This window comes from Anticarsia gemmatalis, chromosome 20 (assembly GCF_050436995.1).
Source record: "Anticarsia gemmatalis isolate Benzon Research Colony breed Stoneville strain chromosome 20, ilAntGemm2 primary, whole genome shotgun sequence".
NCBI classification, from domain to species: Eukaryota; Metazoa; Arthropoda; class Insecta; order Lepidoptera; family Erebidae; genus Anticarsia; species Anticarsia gemmatalis.
The window spans coordinates 4113103-4130603 of NC_134764.1; the positions used below are offsets into that span (position 1 = coordinate 4113103).

A 17501-nucleotide genomic window follows, 5' to 3' on the forward strand; every position below is an offset into this window, starting at 1 on the left:
ATGGGTAGTCTACCTGATTCGTTGTTTACATAGGAAATACGAAGAAGGTGCTTAGGTACGTAATTTTCGTTCAAAACTGTAAGTAAAATAAAACACAAAAGTGTAAAAAATATTCGTTACATTACAATAAATAGAAGTACAAGTGCAGGCTTACAAGTTTTTACTAAAAAAGTCTTTCAGAATGTTTAAAAACGCAGTTGGGTCTTCAGCATGTACATTGTGACCTACGTGTGGGATATACTGTAGTTCTGCTTGTGGAAAATATGATTTAATTCCAGGCTCATCGGTCTTTCTGTAAAAAAAACGGTTTTTCATGAGACCAGGTGCAGTGCAGATACTTTGTATTGAGCTAAGTATGACTAATTTTTGTGTTCCTAAAAAATAAAATAATGTCTTACGGGAGATAGTTAGACCGACCGCCGCCAATAAATAATGTCGGGCCAGGATATTGCTTTCCGTTGTAATCAGGAGGAAATGTAGCTATTGTAACAAAGTTTTGTTTCAAGGCATCCAAGTTACATTTCCATCCATACGATTTATCAGCTAGTTGTCCAACATTCATGATTATAAACGCCGCACCTTCTGGACTATCTATTAAACCAGACGATAAAATTGTGGTTTTTGCAGCTGTTCTTGCCTTGCCTAAAGTGTCTGAGCCTTGGAAATTCACCGACTTCATGACATCTATGAGTTTTGGGAAGAAGTCATTTAGTATGCCTGCTGTCGATACGGGTGATATATCTGCCACAACTAAACTTGCAACTTTTGAAGGCTGAAAAATAGGTTCGTCATAATTATTTATAAATAGTTCCTACCAACCTAAGCAGGTATGAAGGTACTTACGTGGTTAACATTCAAAAGATGAAAAGTTAATTGCGAAAGGCATAATGGTTTCAAAATGAGTCCGCACGTACTGTAGGGGCTAATAATTCAAAATTATGTAAGTATCTTATTTTATACCGCAGTGAAAGTTTTCAAAATTATCATACCTCTGACAGGGCCAAAACCATTCCTGTTCTGCCTCCCATACTGTGTCCTATAATGTGAGCTTTGTTCATAGAGAGTTTTGTTATTAACTGAGATACGTCTGAAGCTAGTTCGGGATACGTATGCGTGCTATTATGAGGACTGTCTCCATGGTTTCGTATGTCAGCTGCTACCACACTTGCATTTGTAGCTGAATTAATCATTTTACACATACTATCCCAATTTCTTTTAGACCCCAGCAAGCCGTGTAAAGCAATTATGTTCTTGCTACTCCCTGATGGGCTAGGTCCATGAATTTTGTACGCCAAATCGACGGCTGGTCTCCTACTCGTCTTATCGATCTTCCATGATTTCTTTAAAATCGTATATTGCTGAAGTCGGAGCCAACACATAATATCCATTCCATGACGGACTTGCAGAAGTGTAATGTGTGTGTTTAATTATAACTTAAAATTTTAAATCTAAATGCTTGTTTATTTTGAAAGCCTGATGTTGTTGACACTCTAACCAAAAAGTAGTGGGTGTCATTTTAATGTTGTTTAACAAAAAGTATCGTCAAATTCAATGTTCAAAACTAAGTTTACGATTTACGCAGACTTTTGACTTAATTTATGTATTTTTATGGCTAATCACAGTAGGTAAGAAGACACTTCTGTTTTACAGACGTGGATACTAGGCAGCTTTGAAAATAAAATTGCAGAGTTATTTTTGTTTTTTTATTATTGGCGTCGAATTATGATACCGATGTGTTCTAATAAAAGAAATTGTATATCCTAATAGACTTGTAGGATCTTCATGCTGTATGTAATGTCCTGTGTTATTAATGTAAGATATCACCGCCAGCGGGAACAATTCGCGGATATCAGTTAAATCATCGGGCCTGCACCAAGAAAAATATAAGATTAATAAAGATCGACAAATGTCCTAGTAGCAAAAAACTAACTAACTATCTCTATACTTAATTACACATTGAAGTATAGAGATCATTATTTTAAAATAAAATAAGGAGCTCGTGGATTGCCAGGATATGTAGATATCGTTAGGATATGTTTAAAAAGAACTCACGGTATAAAATCGGAGAGCTGACCACCTAGGAACAGCGTCGGACCGACATATTTTGTTCCCTCTATGATTTTGGGGAAAGACTTCCAATATTTATAATGTTTAATTATCACATCCAAGTTGCAAATCCAGCCGATTGTGCCGTTTGGTTTCCGTCTCACGTTCGATAGAAGGTCCTTCATGACACTCTCATTAGAGACTGATTGATACAGCTTATCTCTGGCTTCCATTTTAGCAATTGATAACCGGCTGGATTTTGAGAAGTCGACGGCTTTCATGGTTGTCATAATGTTTGGCATGTAATTAGTGAGTTCCGGTGGTGACGATATAGGAGAAATATCAATTACTAAAAGACCAGCAACTTTTTGTGGCTGAAAAACAAAAAAAGTGGCGTAGATTAAGATAAGGTACCTATTTTTTTGTTGATATCAATTTGTACTGGTGATTTTATATTTTAGACATCTTATATACTATAATAACATTTTAGAAATATTCGAAGCTAAACTTATTTAACGGACTACATAGGTACTATAGGTAGTTACGTTATATAGGTATACATTTTTAATGATTGAGATACATACCGCCATCAAAGCTACACACATAGCCGTCCTGCCTCCTATACTGTAACCGATCAGGCTGACTTGTCGCGCATCTAACTTGTCCATCAAACGCAGCACATCTGTCGCCTGATCAATATATCTGTGAGAGTTCATATGTGGACTGTCACCATGATTCCTCAAGTCCACAATCATTACTGTTCGTCGCGTAAGGCTCACTATAGTCTTTCCAAAATGTTCCCATTGACCCCTGTTCTCTAATATGCCATGGAAAATTAAGATAGGAGGTTTCGGAGATGGATCTGTATATTTGTGAGTGGTGTAAGCCAAGTTCGCGATTGCCGCATTTTGCGAAGTAGATGAAATATATCTGCCGATTATGTCTGTGCGACGTAGCAGCATATTAACTGCCTTGTTATACAGTAACATTTTTACCTAATTTGGGTGAAAATATAAATAACAATTTTGAAGTTTCCATGAAAAGTTTCCAAATAGTACTGAAAATACTGAAATGACAGCGTTTTTAATGACAACTGCCATATCAGTTATCGGCTTAAAAGAAGATTTGATAGAAGTCTATGGCCTTCAAGATTTAAGTTCAAGTATTCTCGTGGTTATACCCTTGTGTGATAGGTAGGTCGTTGCAAAGTCCAAACTTTGGTTATCAATCTGTCGTTGCGAATATCATGCAATTAAAGTAATCTCATAAAAAAACTAAATCTAAAATATAATTATTTAATTATAGGTTTTGGATCATGATAGTAATGAGTTTTTAGAAATGAAATAGTTAATTCTAAGAATGTCTTAGGATCGTCGATATGGACGTAGTGTTTAGTCTTCGGCACGTAAGTGATGATTGCATTCGGGAACAGCAACCGGATATCATGCAAATCTTCAGGACTGTGGGAAAAAAATAATCGTTACGACAAAACGAAATCATTTATTTTTAACGATGAAATATTGTAGTTTATTTAAAGAAGCTTTGAGGTAAGTATTTATGATCCTAGGCTGACTTGTGTGGTTACTTTTAAAATATTAAAAACATTCACAGACGGGGTTTACCATAGAACTGGGTTAGGTCGTTTCTCAGTATGTTGTATCTAGCCATAGCTACCATAAAATACATAAAGCGTGATAATACCCACAGAATATAATCCGATAGTTGACCGCCGATGAACAATGTGGGACCGTTATACGCCTTCCCTTTGAAATTCGTAGGGAAAGTAGTCCAATGTTTTAAATTCTTTATTAATCCATCTAAGTTGCAAATCCAACCGATAGTGCCATCTTCTTTCAATTTCACGTTAGACAGAACAACCTTCATGAGGAATTCATCTTTTATGATCAGTTTCAACTGCCCTCTAGCCTCGCTTCTAGCGATTGATACCAGTCTGGGTTTTTTGAAGTCAACAGCTTTCATTGCTGCCAACAAATTTGGAACGAATTCAGTGAAATGTGGTGGTGTTGATATAGGAGATATGTCGACCACTAGTAAACCAGCAACTTTTAGTGGCTAAAAATAATATAAGAAGAGGTTGGCAATTTGTATTAAAATATTCTACCTTATTGCCACTATGCAAAACTACTTGATTCAATAAAATATTGCTTTGCTCACCGCCATTAAAGCCACACACATAGCAGTCCTGCCGCCCATGCTGTGACCGATCAGACTCGCCTGCTGCACACCTAACTTATCAAATAACTGCAGGACATCTGACGCCTGATCTGTGTACTTGTGACTATTTGCATGTGGACTGTTGCCATGATTCCTCAGATCTACAGCCACTACAGTTCGTCTCGTAATGTTTAGGATAGTCTTTCCAATTCCTTCCCATTGAAATTTATTGCCTACGATATTGTGAAACATGAATACAGGAGGTTTAGGCGGATCGGACGTGCCATCACCTAGGATTTTATACGACAAGCTAACAACCGTTCGGAACTGTATCATTGATCTGGGCACAACTTGTCTCAAGAATAATGATGGAATCAAATTAAATAGATACTCCATTCCATGACCGAACGTTAATCTTTACATCGATACATACGTCTACATAAACATAAACATTGTCGACTAAAAATTAACATTCAATACAATTTATTTGTAAACACGAATTTTGCACTGACAAACTGTCAGTGTTCGGGTGTCATAGACGTGCCGTGGCCTAAGTGCATGGCGCATGTCTCAAAGAGTATGTTAACAAAGTAGTTGACGTAATTAATCATAAAATAACTTAAGGGAGATTTTTTACTTGATTTACAGAAAAGGGCAAAGGAATTCTCTCTTTCGCTCTTTTTTTCTCTCGTTTTTATCAATCATGGAAGTATTTCAGTGATAAAACGATTGCAATTGGACTGCTATCAGTAGTAACTAGCCTTTCCCTCGAATTTTACTCATATCATCTAACATCCTTGAACCATGGCACGCGTTGTAATTTAAACACTAATATTTAATTATATTAAATTGGAATTGTAACATTTTAATAACAAATTAGTTCACTGCGTTCGTTGTCTGGGCGCTAGTGTGTGCAACTGCTGATCACGGGGTCACGGCTTCAATTCGGGGACGGGCAAAGTTCTATTGGTATTTTTTAATTTCTATTAGTGTACTTCGTATAGTAGCCCGGAGTTTGGTAACGTGCCCGGTATATAGCCATAGACTCGACCTATATCGATACATAGGACTTAAATTATAGCTAAATGGCGAAACATGGATGTGTTACATACATTTCTCGCAGTGTTTTAGGCCACCACGCCCACCACGCCAATACCAATCCGTCGGAAGGTCGTGGCCCGTGGGTTCGATTCCCACACGGAGCAATTATTTGTGCGGTCCACAAATAATTGTTTCGAGTCTGTTTGTGCTTTGTGTCCGTTGTTTGTATGTTTGTAAAAGTCCCCGCGACACAAGAGCAATTCTTAGTGCGGGAGTCTTTTTTAAAGAATAAGAATAAATAAGCTGCGTGTACAACAGTGGTGATTTTACAAATAAATAGCGCTAGTAATGTAGCTTCATGCTTACTTTACGTATCGATGTATTAATTTCTATGACACAACAGTAACGTGAGAAGCAACATGTAACTATATAGTTCCTACAGTTACTTCATCAAACTTATTGCCATCTTTAACGCATTGAGAATGTTACGAGTAACTATAAATAACACTTGACATTACGTTTGTATATGTAAAGGGTATATATGTAGCTTTCCGAAAAATATAATTTCTTAACATAGGTAGGTACCTACTATTTAAAAATATGAAGTATATAAGGCATAGGTAAATTTAATTATGTTTGAGAATTTAAGTAGTAAAACATTATTTTTCCAGGATTAATACTTATAGACAAAAAATGTTTTTTTTTAGAGTAGTCAGATATTTTCTGGTGTACAAATAATTAACTCATATGATATGTGCCATGAGTACGTTGAGTACCGTCATGTTTTGTAACATTATGTTCACGCATTGCCAACTGAAATTACTTATTACTCATGGTTGCTTATAAATTGTTGACTGCTGTTACAACTGGAAGTACGGTTTAAGGACCCACTGTTGTATGAAAGGGAGTGAACAATAAGTTCCTAAAACCATGGTTCCTACAGTTCAATAATACGGGCATAAGCAGTCCATAAAGTTTGGTAGGTAAATGTAAATCTGTATGAAAATAGCTTTTGTGTCCCAAAACAGTTACAAGTGACCTGAAACACCTGTAACTGTCATAGTGCACGTTGTTTTAACGGTATAAGTTACATTTTTGTGTACTGACTCACGTTAGTGCCGGCCCACGATGAGCCTGCACTAATCACAATAGTGTCACCGAGGTCCCTCATGTAAATTCATTAAAACATGGCCCATTTTAGTATCATCTTGTCTACAGTTACATTTTTATGCAGCACTACGTTAATACACTATTACGCATAGCTAACTACTTACCAACCCAAATTACCCATTATAATAAACCAGAATTTTAATTGTAACTTTATACATGTAAGTTACATACCTACCTACCTGTAAATTTACATTAAACATACAAAATATATTGATCAAATGTATCTGACAAAATAATTTTATATAAAATTTTACTACCGTAAAACGGGGTGAGTAGAATTCGCGGGGTGAATAGAAAAAAAATCAGGAAGTTTTCAAGCCCAATATTTGAGTACTCCTCGTTGAAGAATTTAGTTCAAATTTGAAATGATTACACGTCGATATTACTTCTCTGCGGTGTCATAATTGTTTAAATGTTTAAAATGATATTTATACCCAAAAAAATGCTTCAAAGACAACCGTCCTCGAATGCCTTAATATCGACCTCCAAATCTTTGGATTTAAAGTGGGATTTCTTTTCTAATGAGTTGTTTGAAGTGTTTATCTCTTTAGGTGTATATCTATACTAATATTATAAAGCTGAAGAGTTTGTTTGTTTGTTTGAACGCGGTAATCTCAGAAACTACTGGTTCGATTTGAAAAATTCTTTCAGTGTTAGAGAGCCCATTTATCGAGGAATGATGTAGGCTATATATCATCACGATACAACTAATAGGAGCAGAGTACCAGTAAAAAATGTTACAAAAACGGGGAAAATTATGACCCATTCTCTCTCATGCAAGCGAAGTTGCGCGGGTCAGCTAGTTAATCTATAAAGATACAATATTGTTAATTGAAAAAACGTTTTTAAACCTAAAAAATATGTTTAAATCACAGAAATAGTCATTTTTTGTATAAACGGGGTGAATAGAATCGTTTGAAGGTGAATAGAACTACAGTATGGGGTAAATGGAAACATAGCAGGGTTCAATAGAAACGCGTAAGGGGTGAATAGAAACGAGTGAGGGGTCAATAGAGATTAATAAATAGGGTTGTCAAAAACTGTAAACAAAATTAACATAAACAATGAAAAATTAATAGTTATTAATGTTCTGAAATTCACAATATCATTGTATCATAACGGCAAACTACTGCATATAGAATGAAAGTTAGTTAGGTTATCTTGTTTTATTTTTTGAGTTAATCTATACGAATCTATACTCATCCATACTAATATTATAAAGCTGAAGAGTTTGTTTGTTTGTTTGAACGCGCTAATCTCAGGAACTACTGGTCCGATTTGAAAAATTCTTTCAGTTTTAGATAGTCCATTTATCGAGGAAGGTTATAGGCTATATATCATCACGCTACTACCAATAGGAGCAGAGTACGGGTTAAAAATGTTACAAAAACGGGGACAATTTTGACCCATTCTCTCTTGTGTGATGCAAGCGAAGTTGCGCGGGTCAGCTTGTGTAATTATCAACGGTTATTTCAATTTTTAAACACACAACCTCCCTTTTCAGCATGTTGGATAAGTCGTCTTTGGCAGCCCTAACAGTTTTTCCATTCACCCCTTTGGTCGTTTCGATTTACCCCTATCGCTGGGTGAATAGAAATTGACCATTTTTTAAGGAAATATCGTAAAATTATGCATATTTTTCGACAAATATGATTTTAGCTCTTTCTTCATGGCGCCGGTCATGATATAGAATAACCCGACAATAAAAATAACAAGTTATTCGCAACAAATTTTTAGGACAAAGTTGAAAATTGTTTCTATTCACCCCGTTTTACGGTACTTAATTTCTGCGAGTGAGGTAGGTGGAGTCTATCGAATATTTGCGGAAAATTTCAAATAAATAAAGTATTAAGTAGTATTAGTATAATTTAATAATACTAGGTAGGTAGGGTTACTACTAAAGACCTTTAGTTCACGCATATTATGTAAGAGTGTATTTTCAACTGTTGCTCTACATAATATATCTACGAAGGTTTTCAAATGTTTAAGATTAAATAAGTATATCTATCTAGCTATTTTTTTTTTAACTTATTACTGCCCCACTGCTGGGCAAGGGTCGCCTCCCAAATGTAGCACCACACTGGCCAAGTGTGGGTTGGGGACTCTGTAAAAGTATTGGAAAAATTTTAGGCGTGCAAGGTTTCATAACGATGTTTTTCCTGCAACGATAGAGCAAGTGATGAAGTGACGACAACTGGTAGGTACTCCGTACTACACTAGGAAATAAAAATTAAAATAAGTATTTAAGTAGATGAAGTTCATTAAACCGCGTCGTGTTTTAGTGCAATGGAGGTAAATAATATGCGTATTTAATTAAATCAGTTTATTTAATTCATTGACGGCGGCCAGTCGGTTGCATAGGGTCTGTGTTCGCGCCATCCGTTCTTCAATCAACATCTATATTTGAGTGGGCTAACACGTCGCTACCTCATTGTCCAGGTACAACTACTTTGTTTATTGGACTTTATATTTAAACATATTTTGTACGAAATGAACAAATTAATTTTATAAGTTCAACAATCAGTGTTTTTTTTCGGATTTGAACAATCTTTACGGTAAATATTTCTTGCTCTACATGTTTTGAACTTTAGAATTTGAACAAGTAAGATTTTTAAAGTGAAAAATCTGTATAATATGGACATGTTATTTATTTAGCCCTCTAGTCGTTTAAAATAATGTGCTTTTGGGATCCAGTTTAACTCAAATTTTATCTCAGTTAGGAAAATATTTTTTGTTAAGTGTTAGTAGTAAAGCGATATTATGTACTCTATGCAAGCGTCTTAAGTTTAACCGACCTGTGTAAAATGTGTAATCAATAAATACGATATTATTGATTTATTCAGTATTGAAAATCTAAAATTCTAAGTAAATGATTAAATGTTTAATAACTATAATAATATTAGCTGACAAAATTTCATGTAGATTTAAGTACTTTCATTAATTTGAGATTTTTATTTTGTTGTATCAAAGTGGTGATTTGTATTTGATTTTAAGTTCTTTGAGTGGATTAAGGTAATTTTATCTTTTTGAAATATCTCCCGAGACACAAAATAAGTTTCTAGTAGTACCTACAGACCTACAACTTTTTAGTGCGGGAGTCTACGTGTGAGATTAAAAAGAGATTTCGATACGTAATAGATATAATAGTAATTAAATAACCAATGTAATCAGTTTGTAGTAAATTTCATTATAACGACAAAAAAACTAATAAACAATATTTTCTAATAAAATTAATTAATTATTTTTTTTATCAAGAACCTACTTACAAATGCGAAGATGCACTGTACCACTTTTACGACAAGTATATTTTTTTAACGATAATTTGATTAAGAAAGTAATTAAAAAGTGTGTATGCCCTATAAGATGGAATTCAATAAGTATTTAAAATAAAATTATACATCGTTAACATTAAAGCGAATTAGAAAATAATATTTGTAGTAAAAAAAACGTTGTAAATGTAAATTCTGGTACCTACTGATCCTATGTAAATGTATTCTTAACTATATATTAATTTTGTTCATATTTTTTGATTTACATAGAATTTTACATTTACAATAATTTGCATAAAATATTTTCAGGGTTTGGGTTAAGCTGTAGGTATACAAAAATCACAGATCATCGATTCAAGGTTCATGCTGTTCTTAGTAAAAAATAAAGTAAAAGCCAGAAGCCTCTCTTTTAAAGTGATAGTTTACATCGATTGTCCTTAGGGTCATTAACCGCTACAAGTAATTTATCGTATGTATAAATATTTAAATGAGCATTTCTATAGTTAATGTAGGTAATTAACAAGTTGCCGTGTCATATAGGGCGACTGTCCTAGGTGCAAAGAGTGCCTGTACAATTCACTCGCATTTTCATTAGGAACTAATGAAAATTACCGTTTAAATTTTCCTCTGTTATATAGTTTCGTCATTAATTAATATAGTGATGATATTTTCAACCATCTCTCCTGCAATGGTTTTGTTATATTTATTTTTTGTTACAGAGGCTTCAGCCATCATTCATCATGGGCACGTTAATAGGCAACATAACGACGTACTATCGTTTCGTCAATGATGATCTGGCAGGTAAGCAACTAAACACTCAAAACTTTTCGTATCTCTTCTATCTAGGTATCTCAGCCTCTTTCCTCAGGTATCAGGTATCTCTGCCTTTTTAAAATATTTTATTTATTTAAAGTGTAAACTTATTAAGTAAATAGAAGAGGAAAATGTAATTCACATTATTGCTGTATTACGATCAACATAAACTCAAAAAAATGAGTGATTATCAATTAATATTAATCAGTTTATCTGTTCGAAAGCGCATTTTCTTATTGTTACATGGGTGCTGTTATTGATTTCAATTGTTATTTCCAGATCCTCGGACGAACAAATTCCCGCTGGTGTCCAACCCGATCCCGATAATCGTGATAATGTACGTGTACCACAGATTCGTTAAGTCTTGGGGACCCGCCTTCATGGCCAACCGCCAGCCGTACAATCTCAAGAACACCATCATCGTGTACAATATCATTCAAATAGTTTTATCCGGATATCTCGTAGCACAAGTAAGTACCGAATTACTAATTTTTGAAAAACAAATTCTACTGAAACTGGTTAGTGTACTCACACAAATTAGTTACCAAATAAGTATACTTAATTATGATGCTTAGAAAATGCTTTGTAAATTGAATTTTAGCACCTTTGTTTACTTTAGTAAAATATGCATGTCATTTTCATAATAATCGCATTGTGTTCCGGCGTGAGCAAAAAAAAATTAAATTTTGAAACTTATTCACATCGTGCAACTAGCCGTAATAATATACATTTCTAAGTTAAATTCTTTATAAGTACACAACCATTTTTAATGTTCTACTAAGATAATAAAATGTATAAATCATTTATTGAAGGCATGCAAAGTCCCCAACCCGCACTTGGCCAGCGTGGTGGACTAAAGGCCTAACCCTTCCCTCATTACGGGAAGAGACCCTTGCCCAGCAGTGGGACAGTAATGGGTTACATTTATTTATTATTTATTTAAGATAAATAATTGTTACCTGAAGACTTCGTGTAAGCAGATCATGAATTGCTTTGAAAGTCGTAAAAATAATTTCTCTATTTCTCTTAATCTGGGAATTTATCTGAAAAGGGCACTATATAAATCCACTTTTATACATATAGACTAACAATTTTCGAAGATATTTATAAATTACTGTGTTGTGACCTATATACATTATTGTAGGTACATACGCGTACATGACGTGTACCTCTGTATTATTGTTTAGTTTTAAGGGAACAACGACCCGTAAAATTTCCTAGCTAGTTGAAATAATGTTATAGTAAACAATAGCGTAGATTTACATTTAAATTAAAATGAATTCTACACATAAATGAGTAAGGGTTGTGATATTTTCATGTTCTATTTTGGGAAATATAAATATTTATCAGGCAAGTAGGAATAGTAATCAGTATTCACAAAATTACTAAGCAGTAACATTTTTTTATTCTGAAAAGTTCGAGTCCACGCGTAGTGAACTATCTTCTGATAGTAGGTATATTAGATGCTTATTTTCTAGGAGTAGTATAAAATATACAAATAGTTTAAATAAGGTGCTGAATTACTAAAACAAATTGCGTTAAATTCCTTTGGTTACGAAAGCATAAATTGCAAGTCGTGAAAAGTGGGTAGGAAATGACAATTAATTTATGAAGCCAAGGTAAAGGATACGCAGGGCTTGCTCGGTGCTTCGCCGTGCTGGTTTAATTATCTTGTGAAATATTCACTGTTTTACGTATTTACTACTACAACACATGCAATTTGTACATCAGGCAAGTTTAGGTTTTCTAAAAACTCTAATATAGCTCATAATATTTATTTTATTTATTATTCAATTCTATTTATGATACTGTCAATTATTACTTGTTGTACTTACTGTACTTATATCTAAGTAGATACTTATCTACCGGTATGTCTCCTTATATGGAACTTTGCCGCAATATCCTTTTTTACATACAAACTTATTCTCAAATTCAGATCAAATTAAGTGTTTTTGAGTCTAGTTAGTTATAACGATTACGATATCTAAACACATTATGATAGATACTTATAGGTAGGTGCAAAGTACTTTTCGTAATTATTATTTTTCCGAATAATTACGAAAATGTAGGTACAATGAATGATTGAACAAGGCCACCGAATTAACAATCAGTAAACAAAAACTCATTTCTGTGCTGTCACAAAGTACAAGTAGTGGAAAACCACAAAATACAGTTTTATTCAAATAAAACTAAATTAAAGTAGACTGTATCTACTTACTTCATTTAATTCTGTTTAATAAGTTAACAAAGTATCGGTTTCAGAATTAAATCTTTTCCTGAAATGCGTGATATTTACGCAACGTAAAATGACGCTGGTAGTCAATTTACGTAATACAGACCAACCCATACCTAAATATTAAGTATGCTTGCTTCGATAGTATGTTAAAGGACATTTTTTGTTTATTCCATCTAAGTGAAGCTATTATACCTTGTCTTAAATGAATGGTAATCAAATACAGAGTAATTCTATTGCCGTAAAAGTAAATAAGTAATGAATGGTAGGTTTAACTGTTTTTCTCAACAGTAACATGTTGTCTATGTTTCACTTTATAAAACCTTCTGTTTTAAAACACTTCAAAATTACTTTTTAACAACTGTAGTTGTTTGCATAGTGTAGGTATGTACATGTAAGTACTTATTTATTGTCTCATCATCCACTGGCACGTGCTGTCGGTGTGCGTTTGTTGTTGCGTGAGAATTAATAGACATTTCAATTTGATAGCTCTGCTATTTGATTGTGAAAAATTGGAAATATCTCTATCGAATTATTGTAGCTTAAACCTTGGCATATTTACTTTAATTGTTGTTTACAAATAAAGTACCTACCTCCACAATAATTATTTACAAAAATGGTGATTGAAATAAGTATTATGCAAGGGAACCGTTTAAATAAATACAAATTACATGAAACATTAAGTACTTTCTTAAGTCTACTTCTTAATCAAATTTAATGAAAAATATGTGAAATCAATATTGTGTATTTTTTGTAGTGATCATTGAGAACAACGTCAAATTAATTAACCCTTTAATCGGTTTTAAGTAATTTGGCTAAACCCTAGAAAATTCAGGCCGATGACACTTATTATCTACAAAATTATTATTTAATTAGGAAAATATGCTTATAACCCAGTCTTACTTATTATTATTAATGGGTAACAAGCTTAAATCCCTACAAATGCAATTTACTGAATGTATTCAAATGAGACGGATAGCACGAATCGGAAGTAAACAACATAATATGTGGAAGAGAGCCGAGAGTCGTTTTAAGATATTTTTTAGGGGTCTAGGTTTTCCTTAGAGGAAGGTTTGGCCTTTTTACCAAAATCTTTAAAAGACGAAACTGCTTTTTCGTTGTCGATACGTGCTGTCCTCTGCTCTTTCACAATTACGCAAGGATCTCAAGTATCTAACAAAATAGGGGCTTTAGGCTATGCGTCTACAATGCTGGTCAACTGTGACATTATAATATACATTTTCTCGTTTATCCACAGTGTTTGACAAGGCTATATCTAAGCGGTCACTACAGCATGTGGTGTCAAAAGATAGTCTACGAGGACACCGAACTGGAACGAGTGGTCGTCAGTAAAGTATGGCTCTACTACATCATCAAGATTATTGATCTCATGGACACGGTAAGCCTAAAATACGTCGAGTTGTCTTCATAACTTAGCAGGTCAATAGCGTGGAATAATTATTTAGATACTTAGGTAATTCTATCAAGTCAATAAAGGCTCTTTCTGTAATAAGCAATGGCGACAGACAACAATGTTGCTCCAATCATATCTTTTGCAGTTTCTGTGACGGCCTCTTATTTTAAAGAAGTAGTTGCAACTACAGCATACCGACCTAACCGTAGTTACGGGGAATGTTCTAATAGTAGAACACAATAATAATTAAACAGCCGAAAACATTGTTTATCTCAAAACTAATGGTGTCACTTGCTATCGGCGATAGTGACACATTCGCTTGTCCCTTGCACATGCTGCCAAAGTCAAAGTTCAATCTGTAATCTTATTATGAGTTGAGATGGCTTTCATAGATATCTTTATTTGGAGAAATTATTTTACAAAGAATTAACAGATTGAGATAACTTTTAAGTAACATTTACATTGTTTTGTCAACAGGTTTTCTTCGTGTTGAGAAAGAAGTACAACCAAGTATCGTTCCTACATGTCTATCACCACTTAGGAATGTGTTTACTTGGATTCATCGGCACTAAATATGTCCCAGGTAAGGAAAATACTATTAACAACTACGAGCTTTTAACTTTTAGGCTTTCGTGTGTCTGTAAGCGGTACTACAAGATGAACATGACTTCGTCAACATAAGCAAAGGAGTTTGAGTTATTACGAATTTTCGTACATTAGGTAGGTACTCGTCTCATCATCAAATTAGATTTTAGAGGCGCCCATAGCCAGTTATGCGCTCACCGTTTGGTATGCGATCAGTGGGTTAAGCAACACTTGGCGCGGTCATTCCATAGATGGGCTACCGCAAAGTGGTATTTGAACTGGGCGTCTTCGTGCTTCGGAGGGCACGTAAAAAGTCGTTCCCGGTTGTTATCAATTAAGATAGCAGTCGTTAAATGAATACAATAGGTTGACCACTAACCATTCGATAAGAGAGAGAGAGAGCATCAAATTCATTTATGAAGATGATGTATGTGAATGCAGTACCGGGAGTATGTAAGGATTGAGCCAAGTGATGTTCTCTAGTCTATAGAAAGAACGCGTGATTTTATGTAAGTATGTATGTTCATCTGAAAACGTCAGTAGGTACCTACCCGGTTTGCCATGTCGAAAATCTAATGCCTCCTCTTCACTGCTCGCTAAGTTCCTCGGCGAAATACTCAGCCGAAGTTGACTGAAATCCGAAGTGATGCACTACACATTCGTTCACCTTCGCGAGGAGCTCATTCGTGTAGTGTGTAGGTAACTTCGTGCCCTTTGACTCGGCGACTAAAAACCGACAACAAAACGGAAGTCGGCCGAGGCGAGGTAAAGTTGAAAGAAGTAAGCCGAAGTGCCTCTCTACATTATTCTATTCGTCTAACCTCATTTTACTTCGCCAGTAGAGTAGAGCTGGACGCATAAACCAAGAAATCTTTGGTGACATTATTGCATTACACGGTAATAATCTTACCCGCCTATTCTATTGTATGCTTACATACAACAATATTCTTGACATGACTCATAGATCACTGAGTAGAGCTAAAAAAAACTAAAATGAAACGAATTTTAATAAAATGACTCAACTAGATTTTATTTTCTGAAGTATTCGGCTACCCAACCTATAGCTTTATGTAGGTAGGTACTACCTAGTTAACTCTTGAGTTAAAACCTAGAGAGAAATTTGTAAAAGGTTGCATTCATCGTCATTGAGCAATTCTGTTTCTCAAAATTTATTATGGTATTTATACATATGTAAAGTACCCTCTTCCAATGTAATTCTTGCGTAAATGTAGCGGGACGAAATCACGCTGAGCCATTGTTTGAATAATAACTAAATGATTAAGACACAATAATGGGTTTGCGTATAATAATAATTGTCGTTAGTACCAAAACCAACACCAAATTACAAATGAGTGTATTGTGCAACGTTGAAGGCAATGATGAGATCGCGTGCCTGAACATGAATGGCATAATACGCAAGCTCCTTCTTCCGCCGCGCGCCGCACGCGCCACCTCAGTAGAAAGTAGAATCGGAGGATATTGGCCAAACATCCTTTAACTGTATAATAACTCACTTTTAATTTTATTTACAAGGTATTTTAGTAACATTAGTTGCAGCCGAAAGTGCGTAACTTGACGTGTTTGCTGTTCAGGGTGTCTTGCAGCTTAAGCCGCTAACTAACTAATAATGACGATCTAAAACAAAATAGTCTATCTACTCTGTTATGTTTTAGAGTAGCATTATGGTAACTTTGTAACTACATCTGTAAAAAAAAATAAGTTATCCGTGGCGTAGTGGTTAAGGTCACCACGCCGCTACCGTCGTGGGTTCGATTCCCCCACAGAACAATTATTTGTGCGATCCACAAATAATTGTTCGAGATCAAAGTCAAGTAGCTTGCATAAAGATGGTAAGGTACAAACCCCACATATTTTAAGTTCGAGAAGATATTAGTGGTAAATACCTTCAATAAATTATGTGCCTTTAAAAACATAATAGGTGAGATCTTCCGGCAGTCATAGACAAATAAGCACAGTCTACACCGGTCATTGAAAATTATTAGCAAAACATAATTGGGGAAGGATACCGCAGAACACAAGGATATAAAATAAAATATTATTCGTTTTCATCGACAGGTGGCCATGGTGTGATGCTGGGCTTCATCAACTCAATAGTTCACGCCGTCATGTACTCCTACTACCTGATCTCCATCGTACGACCGCAGTGGGTTCGCCAGTGGTGGAAGAAGTACATCACACAGCTGCAAATTGTAAGACATCAACGGATTCCATTATAAGTTCGTTGCCCTTCAATCTCTGCCAGCTTGAACTAACTCGAACAAATTAAATTTTTATTTTACAGTTGCAGTTCCTGCTATTGATCCTACATTTTGGACACGTGCTGTTTGAGCCCTCCTGCGAATACCCCAAATGGGTCTCCTTCATGTTCCTTCCACACAACATATTTATTTTGTTCTTATTTACTGACTTTTATATCAAGGAATATATTCGAAAGAAAAATAAAAATAAGACGAACTAGTTAGATATGAATGTGTATGCTAAGGAATATTATTAAAATATAATTATTATTTTATGATTATGATTATTTTGTTATAATAACAATAAATACGTATTTAGGTTAATTTATAATTTAAAATAACCTTTGTTTTATTTATGTATCCCATGACAAGTTTTTATCAGGCTAACAATTTTTTAAACAAAAAAAAACATCCATTGCAATCAGGACATAATAAAAAATGGAGTGGACTATATACAACTACTTGAATAAGAGATAGAAAGATAGATGATATCAAAC

At 34.5% G+C, this 17501-nt stretch overlaps 4 protein-coding genes across 5 annotated transcripts; 1 reads left to right on the plus strand and 3 right to left on the minus strand.

Moving 5' to 3' along the window:
* Positions 1–121: 121 nt before the first annotated feature.
* Positions 122–1486, minus strand: LOC142981765 (sn-1-specific diacylglycerol lipase ABHD11-like). The gene is made up of 3 exons (XM_076127869.1): positions 990–1486; positions 399–772; positions 122–292 (listed from the first exon to the last, which is right to left on the minus strand). The coding sequence occupies exons 1-3, from the start codon at positions 1386–1388 to the stop codon at positions 151–153; spliced, it is 915 nt and encodes a 304-aa protein (XP_075983984.1). The 5' UTR covers positions 1389–1486; the 3' UTR covers positions 122–150.
* Positions 1487–1689: 203 nt separating this feature from the next.
* LOC142981880 (sn-1-specific diacylglycerol lipase ABHD11-like) lies at positions 1690–3034 on the minus strand. Its single transcript, XM_076128020.1, has 3 exons — positions 2631–3034; positions 2053–2420; positions 1690–1867 (listed from the first exon to the last, which is right to left on the minus strand). Exons 1-3 carry the CDS (start codon positions 3006–3008, stop codon positions 1690–1692), a joined length of 924 nt encoding a protein of 307 aa, XP_075984135.1. The 5' UTR covers positions 3009–3034.
* A 217-nt stretch (positions 3035–3251) lies between these two features.
* LOC142981817 (sn-1-specific diacylglycerol lipase ABHD11-like) lies at positions 3252–4728 on the minus strand. Its single transcript, XM_076127935.1, has 3 exons — positions 4222–4728; positions 3752–4119; positions 3252–3506 (listed from the first exon to the last, which is right to left on the minus strand). Exons 1-3 carry the CDS (start codon positions 4615–4617, stop codon positions 3338–3340), a joined length of 933 nt encoding a protein of 310 aa, XP_075984050.1. The 5' UTR covers positions 4618–4728; the 3' UTR covers positions 3252–3337.
* A 3995-nt stretch (positions 4729–8723) lies between these two features.
* On the plus strand, positions 8724–17345 carry LOC142981810 (very long chain fatty acid elongase AAEL008004-like). Of its 2 annotated transcripts, none has more exons than XM_076127925.1 (7): positions 8724–8871; positions 10421–10502; positions 10794–10984; positions 14006–14146; positions 14639–14744; positions 16823–16956; positions 17049–17345. In XM_076127925.1, the coding sequence occupies exons 2-7, from the start codon at positions 10442–10444 to the stop codon at positions 17223–17225; spliced, it is 810 nt and encodes a 269-aa protein (XP_075984040.1). In that variant the 5' UTR covers positions 8724–8871; positions 10421–10441; the 3' UTR covers positions 17226–17345. The 2 variants fall into 2 exon arrangements, with proteins under 2 accessions (XP_075984040.1, XP_075984042.1); XM_076127927.1 differs by having other exon boundaries at positions 8836–8987.
* The last annotated feature ends 156 nt before the right edge of the window (positions 17346–17501 follow it).